Source organism: Gavialis gangeticus, unplaced genomic scaffold (assembly GCF_001723915.1).
Source record: "Gavialis gangeticus isolate Ggan-Ray unplaced genomic scaffold, GavGan_comp1, whole genome shotgun sequence".
NCBI classification, from domain to species: Eukaryota; Metazoa; Chordata; order Crocodylia; family Gavialidae; genus Gavialis; species Gavialis gangeticus.
This window is the reverse complement of record NW_017729011.1, coordinates 16696017-16706235: the sequence shown is the minus strand read 5'-3', so window position 1 is coordinate 16706235 and position 10219 is coordinate 16696017. Positions and strand designations below refer to the sequence as shown.

Here is a 10219-nt window from a genome sequence, read left to right as displayed (position 1 = left end):
AGGGAAGCCACACGAGAAGAGCAATGCTTCAAGGGAGGGGCCCCTCCATCAGCACGCAGCGTCATCAGCACGCCCGCCCTGCCCCTGCTCTCCCCACTGCCAGCCCTGCCCCCAAGGGCTGATGCCAAACAGCTCATCGACAACCCCTCCGTGCCAGTCTCCGGCAGCTGGCAAGAGCTGCCCCAAACCTGGCCATCGGTGGGGGCTCACAGCACCATGGTGGGTATGTGATGGGCCAAGGAGGCCGGGTGGGGCACGGGTAAGGCCGGGGAGTGCGACTGCAGGGAGGCATTGGGGGGCCGGTGCCTGGCGCTCTTCTGGTGGGCCCGGAGCCCGGCGAGCTGGGAGTAGGCACTTTGGCAGACCTGGCATTTGTAGGGGCGCTCGCCAGTGTGCAGGCGGACGTGGTTGCGGAGGGTGGAGGACTGGCTGAAGCGCCGGTTGCAGAAGCGGCAGACGAAGGGCTTGTCCAGCGTGTGGATGCGCATGTGGGAGCGCAGGTTGCTGCGGGAGTTGAAGCCGCGGTGGCAGATCACGCAGCGCATGCGCCCTGTCGTGCTGGCCCCGCTGTCCACTGTGTGGAAGTCCTCTGCGTGACAAAGCACATGCCACAGGGGTCAGCTGCCACCCTCGGCCCTTGAAGCCCTGGGGACCCCTGAGCCTAAGCCACTCGCTCCCCTCCTTGTGCCTCGATGATGTGGCCTCTACATGTGGGCTGAATCAATCACCGTGAAGCACCTGTCACATCAGCGCCGTGCAGCTCCTGCTCTCTAAGGAGCGCCGTGTACATTGGGGCACTGACAAACGAGGCCTCCCACCCCCGGGGAGGAAGCCATCGTCCTCTCCTTGGTATAGGTCACAAGCCTGGCTGTGGGGGTAGGCCAGAATAGGAGCCAGGAGGCCTGCTGTGCTGCCCCAAGCAGTTAACTTTGGATCACAGGTGCTGAGCCCACTGGCCCTGCTTTCTACCATGTCCTTCCCTGGGGCCTGGCAGAGGCCAGCGCGCCAACATCTCCCAAGGATGGAGCAGTGCCATTCTGCCAGGAAAGAGCCTTTCACCCCCACGCTGCCCGAGAAGCAGGCTCAGTCTCACTTTGCATGGGATGTTTGTCCAGCAGCATCACTGGCCTGCTCTGCTCTGCTCTGCTCTGCTCTGCAGGCGCCTCTGGCTAAAATAACCCAGGGTCTCAAGGTCAGGACGTCAGAGCATTGGCAGAGTGGAGCAGGGACCAGCGCAGTGGACGCATGCAGCATCTGTCTGCCAGCTCCAGCCAGCGCATCGAAGCCCTCCTAGCCCTCAGCGCCATGAGAAAGCCATGGAGGTGGAGGCAGGGCTTGGCTGTGGGGAGCAGCTGGGGGTGGAGGTCCCAGATGGCAAGAGGACTCACACCCTTGCTCTCGTCGTTCTCTAGCGGAGGAAGGGGGAAGCCTGTGCTGCCTCTGGACCCACCCGCCTGTCTGCGGGCCCTGGCCGTGCCGCGGAGAGGCCCACCCTGCTCGCTCAGTGCCCTCAGCATGCTTCTCTGCCGTGCTCCCAGGGTGGCGGCAAGGGAGAGGGACCCTGTGAGCCCAGAGCATGTCTGTGCCCATGGCCCCCTCTTCAGGGACAGCAGGAGCAGGGGGCTTGGCTGTGAGTGCCACAGCAGGGGCTGCTCCCCATGTCCCCTCCGTCCGTCCCCTTAGAAAACAGCAGGAGCAAAGAAGCAGAGGATGGGAGAGAGGTCCCTGCTCTGGCACCCTGGGAAAGGAAGGGCTTGCATGGGACTAATGATGGGGAAATGGGTGAGTCGGAGGTGAGACCAGGTGTGCCTCCCCATCCCCTGGCTGAGCAGGAGTCATCGCCTTCTCCCCAGCACCCGAGGAGGGAAGCATCACCTCACCTCTGGCCTTGGAGGCAGGTTTTCCCTTAAGGGCTCAGCAGGCAAAACAGCAGTGTCCCAGGCGGGCTGCTGTTGGGGAAGGCTGGGAAGCGATGTTAAGACCCACCAAAATCCTGGGGAGCTGCTGATCTTTATGCTGTAAATAGCTGCCTCTCCCTACAGGGCACAGAAGGGTGCTGGATGTGCCAGCCTGCTGACAGGGACCGGTACAGATGGGCTGGACAACAGGTGCTGGGGTCTAGCTGCACCCCTCCCACCCCCCACAGCCTGGCAAAGGACCAGCCGGTGGGCATGGGAGGAGCTGGGGTCCAGGTGCACTTTCCATCTGCCCCTACATACCGTGCTTATTCTTCTTCTGCTCTTCCTCCAACCCGGGCACACCGGGGATCCCCAGGAAGGTGTTGTGCGAGTTCCCATACCAGACCAGCAGCTCTTGGTCCGGAGGAATCATCTGCAGGGAAGGAGACACAGATGGGGGAGAGGTGAAGACGGTTCCCCTGGGAACAGCTGGGGCCAGACCCCTTGAGCCAAACTCACCCCTGGTGACAGGACACAACAGTATTTGGATTAGGAGAGGGAGCAAGCTCTTACCCTGCCAGCCAGGCCCCCAGTCCCCGCAGCAGCCTGGCAGGGCTGCGCCGGCAGCACCCAGGTGCCTTAGAAGCACTTTTGCATTGTTAATGTGAATATTTAAAGCAGTTTCACATTGCTTCCCATTTTTCATTGTGTCTCAGGGCTGGGGGATGCCAAGAAACTCCTGCCTTGGAGAAGAAGTCAGGGGACAGCTGGGGCTTCTGGCCTGAAGCCGTAGGCTAAGAGAACTAGTCGCTGCTGAAATGATTCCCCATGAAATACTGCTCTCAGCACCCGCGCTCAACCTGATGTCTTTAAGCCGAAGAATCCACCCCCCGCTGAGAGGGACAAGGCCTTTCTCACTTGTCCCAGCTACTATTTCAGACTCTCAGAGAGCCACGACTGAGTGACGCTGGGCCCACAGTTTTACGGCTTCTTTGCAAACTGCAAGAGCGAGAGATTTAATTAAAAAATACCAATAAACCCCCTGACTCTGGAGCATAATTCTGCAGCTACAAAACAACAGGCTAACACAGCAAAACCCTTCAAGGGGGCTACTTTTAAGCAGGTGAACAAGCACACTGAAAACTCGATGGCCTAACATTAGACACATGCTTAACAACTTTGATGAACAGGGGTTTAATTGGGAGTGCAGTAACCCATGTTCGGAAATGGTGCAGAAGGGATTGCTTTCGGGGATGAATTATTTAACTGGATTGTTTCTGTATAATAGAATAGAAGCAAAGGTGACAACTTCTGGGTGCATTCACTGAGATCCTTACGCAAGAAGGGTGAAAAGGAGGAGGAGAACAGGGGAAGGAAGAAAGAAACTGAATTACAGACATGCCCTGATGAATCTGCCAGGAGGAGATGAGGGAGGAAAGGGCAAAGGGCACTGTCAGTCCCAGGCAGATGCGTGCGTTAGCTCCAGGCAATGCTCAGACCCTGCGTTGAGGGAGACACTGCAAAGCCCAGCGCAGAGTGTGGGATACGAGAGAGATCGCAGAGAGCGTGTCTGTGTGAGTGAAAGGAGAGGGAGGGACACAGGACCGGGGGAGCGCGTGCAGGAAGAAAGAGCGCAAGAAAGAGGGCATTCAAATGCACGCGTGGAGGAGATGGGCTGTGAAGGTGTGGGCATCTGTGCTGATCAGAGATGGGGTGGCTATCAGCCTGTGAAGGAGTGGAAAAGGTATGTACCCATACAAACATGGATGGGCACATGCACAGATGCCGCATGTGTACATGGGTGCGCATGCACATGCGTGTGCGAGATAAATCAGATGTTTCACTGCATCTGCCTTTCCCCTGAACTGCATCCCACATCTGCTGGAGGCCAGAGGAACTGATGGATTGTTAATGACAGCTAATTGTTGGTTGCAGCATCACTGTGCATGACACTATTGCGGCGATTAGACCCGTCTTTGCATATCAGAAAGCCAGGCTTTAGGAAGGACAGGCTCCATCCTGCTGCTGGCTTCACAAGGACAGCCCCAATTCCATGCATGCAGGTAATCTCTTTGGGACCACGGTCTTACAACCAATATCCAAAGAGTCATTTGCACTGACTTTGGGCTCTTGATCCTGGGCTTCCCGACCGGTTTTATATCTAGATTCATATTCTGAAATGTCAAGGGGCAGAGAACATGGGCGGGAATCTTGGAGTCATCCCTGCTTTGCGCCACCTCATCTGTGCTCGTTAATGCAACAAGAGCTGGGCCTGAGTGGAGGTATACGCACACAACCTGCTTTTGGGTTGTCCAGGTGGGGGGAAGCAGTGAGGGCATCACAAGCCCTTCAGCTCCCAGGCATGGAAGGAGAAGTTTGCTTTTATACGGACCTTTGGTAGGAGGCAGAATTAGCACCAGTTGCTGAGGAAGGTGGAGCAGGGACCTCCTCCCCTTCCAGGCTCACAAGAAGGATGCTAAAGATGTGGATATAGTCCATGGGGTCTAATGCCCTTCTCCGCCTCTTCCCACCGGTGCACACCGTGGTATCCAGAAACAGCCTGTCTATTTGGACACAAGATCTGATCCAGCATCCCTTGCTCACCCAGAAATCCCAGTGATTTCAAATACACCCATCACCTGAAAAGGAGCCAGCACCCAAATGCACACACCAGCAGCAATATGCATAGGCATGGCGGGAGGATGCAGGGAGTCAGGTGGAGGTGAGGAACACAGAACCAGCAACAGCTTGGGCAGCGGCAATTGTACCTCGCCCCTTTCCGAGGCACCACGTTTGACTTCCCTTCCTCTCCAATAAAAAAAAAAACCTTATTATTAACCCCACACCCACCGCACACAGTTGAGCGAACCTCATGCTCCTACGCTGTGCTGGATCGGGGCCTTACATGGCACTTGTATAATGTCCCAAGAATTGCTTAGGAACTGCCACATACAACAGTGCGATTGGCTATTGGGCTTAACAGGGAGATTTGTTTCAGCATCACATTATTGTTACTTGGGCGGTTTTGGGGGGTGATCTTGGGGAAATAAAAAAAAGAGCGGCGCTCTGGGAACACAAGAACCATAGATTCAGACATCAATAGCGTGAACTGTTTGCTAAACGAACTTCTCAATTAGGCATATAACACTCACTCTATTAGGTACATCACACCATACACACGTACATTCAGATCGATCGATCCAGCCATCCAGAAATTCCCGTCCATGGGCACGCTAGCTTTGAATCTGACCGATCTATACTTTAAGAATGATATACCACGACAGAATATTATCCTCTTCCTCCTATAATCTAGAAACCAAAATACAAAGCAACTCCACTCTCTTTCTGATAAACGACCCGTCCCGCAGCCTGCCAGCACGAGGAGGGAGGCTTAGACGAGCGCTCACTGAAATCCTGGCTGCTGTTTCTGCTCACGAAGAGCCCTGCCATGCGGGGAGCCTGACATCGCCCGGCTGCACGCTCAGATCCCTGGCTGGAAACACACGAGCCGCCCGCCACGGCAAGGAGCGCCGTGCTTTTCTCTTCTCACCCGCCCCTCCCAGCTGCTTGTTTCTCTCTGGATAACATCTCAGGCCCGATCCTGCGGTCCATGCACAGGCAAAGGTTCCCTTTGATGCTGCAGAAAGTCCCCTGCGTCTGGGATGCAGGGTCAGGCCCTTGCTGTAGGTCTGAAGCTGGTGGAGGGCCGGGCCTGCAAGGTGCTAAGCCCTGTGGCCGCTGTCCAGCAAAGCACTCGAGCGCGTGGCTGATCTGAGAGTGCAGGCAGGACCTGCTGGCTTCAGCGGGACGGCACATGCCGGAGCCGAGCACAGCAAGTTCTTTGCTGATTCAGGGCCAAACTGCTCGTGCAGGCAACTGCCGGCCCGTCCTTCCTGCTGGTGCATTCAGGGCACGTCTATTCCTTGCACGGTCTCTCGGGCGCTGTCAAGCCCACCCAGATAGACACGACCCTGACGCAGAGCCTTGTCGCCAGGAGGCTCCAACTGCGTCCCCACTGCCGCGCCAACCCGACCTCCTGCCTTTTCCTGGATCGCCGGTTATCCTAGCCCCGGCACTGGGGTCCCACCAGAGCCGATCCCATCATAACGGGAGGTCAGAGCGTGAGAGCCGCTCCCACCCCCACGTGCTGCTGGTTTCCCCCCGGCAGCAGAGTCCCAGCATCGCAGCCCCGCGCCGCGCTCTGGGCTCCAAGCTGCATCCTGCTCAGCAGGCAGGTGAGCCACCGAGTAGCGGGGCCTGAGCCCAGCAGGACTGGAGGCCAAGTCTTTCCCACGGGGGGCGAATGTATTCCCCACCGCCCCAGGCTCTTCCCTGTCAGGCTTAGGGACCCTCTTCCTTTTGGTTCTCTCCGTGAGGAGCTCAGGGCTCACAAGGACAGTTGTACCTACACACCGGGTCTCTCAGCTCCGACGGGGTCAGGGTCGGAGGTCTTAGAAACAACCAGCTCAACGACTCCGACCCTGCTGCGCTCTGGAGGATCTTGCCCAGGGAGGCTTTTTTGTGACGGGACAGAAACAGGCCTGGCTGTCTCCGTGCAGCCAGCGCCCCACGTGCACCCGCCCCAGCGATCCCGCGAGTCTCACACCGCTGCTCTCGGGATGTGGCTGCAGAGGGCAGAGGTGCCTCAAAGCCCCGCCGGGGCCAAGGCCCTGTCTGCTGGGCACCGCGCACACGCAGCCGAACGCACCGTCCTGCCCGCAGAGCGCTTCGGCCCAGCCCCACAACCGGAGACGGGGGCTTGGCTCCCTCCGCCTGTCTACCCAGGGGCGCCAACGGGGTGAGTTTCCTCTCACCCCAGCCGTGCGCTTAGTCACTCCTGATCCATGTCATGGCGAGGGCCGGATCCTGTGACCCGCACTGACACTGAGTGGATGTAGGTGTCTACTATTAATCCGATTCCACCCGGAAAAACCGTGCCTATATCAGGCGGGTGCATCCTCCTCCTCTTCCTCCCTGCCTTTTGTGCCTAAGTCTAGATGCCAGGATGACAGTGCATTACAAAAGCTGGTGCATGAATGGGCTTCCAGGGACCTGAACAAGGTGGGGGAGAGTCACACTCTGGCGCCTAATTGGAGGAGCTGGAATAGGACCCAGCCCTGAAAGCAGAATCGGGCCCATGGCTGGGAGTCCCGCACATGACTTCAATCCTTGATCCGTCCCTTCTCCCCGTGCTGCCATCCCACAGCTTTTCTCCTGGATTTTAAACCTACCCGATTCTGCTTCCCTTTGGGCCCCCGGAGGCGGAGGCTCAGAAGAGACACAAGGGCTCCTGCCCCCATGGCAAAGCCTTGGCTGACCCAAGTGGGAGAGGGAGCAGACCCCTGGGGTCCGTCCCCTCCACACCTCTACCAGAGGAACAAATCCCGAGCCATATTTCTCCCCTCTCTCTCTTTCTCCCCCCATCCTCCCCCCTGTGCACGCACACCCTGCAATTCAGCCATGAACTGAAATAGCAAGAAAAGAGGAAAGCTCCCCATTTTCTACCCCCCCCAACCCCCGCCAGCCCGCACAATGGCGAGCTCACCGAGGGGCCAGGCCGCATCTCGGGAGCGCGCGTGTGCTATTCTCCGGCACTGCCACGCCGACCCCCACTGCTCTCGAGAGGGTTTCGATGCCAACATCCCTCCCTGCCGGCCAAATCCCCTCTCAGCAAGCCATTAACCTTTTCATTGAGGCCTGAATTAAGCCCCCCGAAGACGGAGCCCTGGTGAACAAGGGAGGATCTGTGATACGGAGAATGCCGGTCCCATGCTCTGCTCCCTCCTCCTGCCCGCGCGCTCGCGCTGCCTCCCCGCTGCCCCTACCTCAATGGCCTTGTAGAATATGCTGTTCCCAATCTGGACCACCTCCAAGTTCTGCTCTTGCTCGTTCCTGGCACACTTGATATAGGTCATCCAGCTACGGTGGTCTTCCTGGCTGGCGTCAATGAAGTAGCGGACGGTGCCGTCTTCATTGAAGACCTAGGGAGGGAGGGAGGGTTGGTACGGAAAGAGCCCCACGGCTGAATGCTCTGCACAAGTCCTTCCCACCTCCCGACATGTGCCCGGGATGAAGGACTGGCGGGGGGGGGAGTCAAAGTGCTGTGTGCACCCCATATCAAGCATCAAGAAACTTAGCACATGGGAGGTTTTTGGCAGAAAGCTCCATTCCTTCCTGCCTGCAGGAGCTTTCATCTCCTGAACCCGGAGGGGAGAAGTTGGTAGGGGAGTAGGCTTCTGCAGCTCCTCTGCCCCGATGGAGAGGATCATGGCAGGGCACTGAATGGGGAAAGCCACATGGCGGGTGGGAAGGGGGCACTGGCAGGGCAGCCCCACGTTTGGTCAGTCCCTGGGGCTGCTCCTTTCATAGGGGGAGAAGCTGCAGCAGCTGCAGTCGGACCGATCCTCCTTCCCGCTGACTGCAATGGGCAGGGAAACCCACCACCCAGCAGCAGAGAGCGTGTGCCACGGGGCTTTCGATGCAGCACGGCCCGGCCCTACCCTGCGATGCTGTCACCTGGTGTGGGAGGCAGCCTGCCAGCCCTGCCCTCTCCGGGACACGAGTCTCCTTCCCCCCGCTGGGGCTGGCGCTGCCTCGGCCAGGGCTTTGGGGCAGGGCGGACTCTAGTTTCACCTGGATCTCTGCAGTGAAAAGTTCCCCAGAGGGGAACACCACTGAGACCCTGGTCCTGAATCTCTGAGGCCCGCCAGCACTTGTCACCGACACCCCCAGATCCAGCCTCTTACAACGCTGTAAGACACGGCACGGCCCTGCCAGGAGCTGAGATGCAGAGGCTGGCAAAGCAGGCGGCCAGGCAGCCACCAGCAGGTCAGTCAGTCGCCGGGTGCCACGGCCACTGCCTGGTCAGCCCTGCTCCCAACCCCGCAGGAAGCTCCTAACTGCTGCTGAGTCACTCTGGAGTCGCACGTGATCAGGATCAGGCCCCCGAGGTCGTGCACTGGAACGGTTTAATGGCACTCAGTGGCCTCGGACCTCGGGCAAGCAGGTGAAAGGGAGGCGAGAGGCTCAGCAAGGCTGCTGCGGCGCGGGGACGGCTGGTTTGGGGTGGAAGGTTGCAAGGGTCTAAGAGAATATGCAAGCGTGTGCGTGTGCGAGTGCGTGTGCGTGTGCGTGCATGGGCAGGGTTTTTTCCTATTGTTCCTCCACCCAGCACCAGCCAGGACAGCTTGAGGCTCTCTGGAGAACCCAGGAGTGCAGAGAGTAGGAGGCAGCTCATCGGCAAGCAAAGGAAGCAACCTTCCTTCCACAGCTGTGCGCACTCCTGCAGGGCTCCCCTGACCGCCCTGAGAACGGGGCCCAGTCCCTGCCCTCCTCCCCATGCAGAGCCGCCCCCTCCAGGGACCCTTGCCCTTATCTCCCTGTGCCCACCGGTCTGGGATGCTGGCAGGGCAGGAGAAGGGGCTGGGATCTAAGCCGGCTTCTTACGAAGTCAGTGGAGAGACCCCAGGGGCTGGAGGAGGAGGCGCCTGGAGGCTCTGGGTAGGGGCTAGGGAGGGAGCAGGGCCCTTGCTGCGACTCCAACCTGCTCTGTCCCTAGGAAGAGCCGCTGAGAGCTGCGAGAGGAGGCTGAGCCCTGCCAAGTGCCAAGGCCCGTCCATCAGACATCGGGGAGCCCCTGCCAGCGCTTTGTTAAACCAGGCTTGATTTAAGCCCCCGGGTCACCGCTCCCTCTCCGGCGGGCTGGAAGCCTCCATTCACCCTGCCCAATTACCGACCCCCGACGCCTGCTCAGAGGCTCAGCACAGAAAAGGCCCCGCTCGGCTTTTGTTCCAGGGACCAAGCTGTGGCCATGGGAAGCCCGGTCCAGCCAACGTCAGGGTGCCCCCACTGCGCCCAGCCTCCCCGGTGCGGGAGACAAAGGACGCTTTGCCCAAGCGGGGCTGGGCTGGGAGGGACCCCGCTCCTCTGGGAATCCCGGGGAACTCGCCCGGGAACGGGCAGCGCAGGGGCTTGCTGGAGGGGAGCGCGGCAGGCCCGGGCGAGGGGAAACCGAGGCACAGGGAGCGAGGGAGGGGACCCCAGGCGTCCCCGCTCTTTACCTCCCACATGAGGTTGTTATTCTTGCACAGGTCCACGTGCTCGGGCGAGATGACCCGGCCGGTGAAAGGCCCCATCTCGGTGCCGGCTTTGATCCAGGTCTTGGAGAAGATGCCGAGCCCCTCGCCGGGGATGGAGCTCTGCGCGATGATCACCTCGGACGGCAGCACCAGGCTGGACAGCTTCTGCACCTCTGCGGGGACACGGGGAGGCTCCAGCGGCGGGAGCGGGGTGCTCTGCCCGCCGGCCGGGGCCGGGGCCTG

The 10219-nt window shown here is 59.5% G+C and overlaps 1 protein-coding gene across 1 annotated transcript in view; it reads right to left on the bottom strand.

The window, feature by feature from the left end:
• Positions 1 to 206: 206 nt before the first annotated feature.
• PRDM12 (PR/SET domain 12) overlaps positions 207 to 10219 on the bottom strand; it is a 15646-nt gene continuing 5633 nt past the window's right edge. The window contains exons 2-5 of the mRNA XM_019510939.1: positions 9959 to 10149; positions 7724 to 7879; positions 2220 to 2331; positions 207 to 589 (exon numbers count right to left, since the gene is read on the bottom strand). Of these exons, the coding sequence (XP_019366484.1) occupies positions 207 to 589; positions 2220 to 2331; positions 7724 to 7879; positions 9959 to 10149 (842 nt within the window). The remainder of the gene's footprint in view (positions 590 to 2219; positions 2332 to 7723; positions 7880 to 9958; positions 10150 to 10219) is intronic.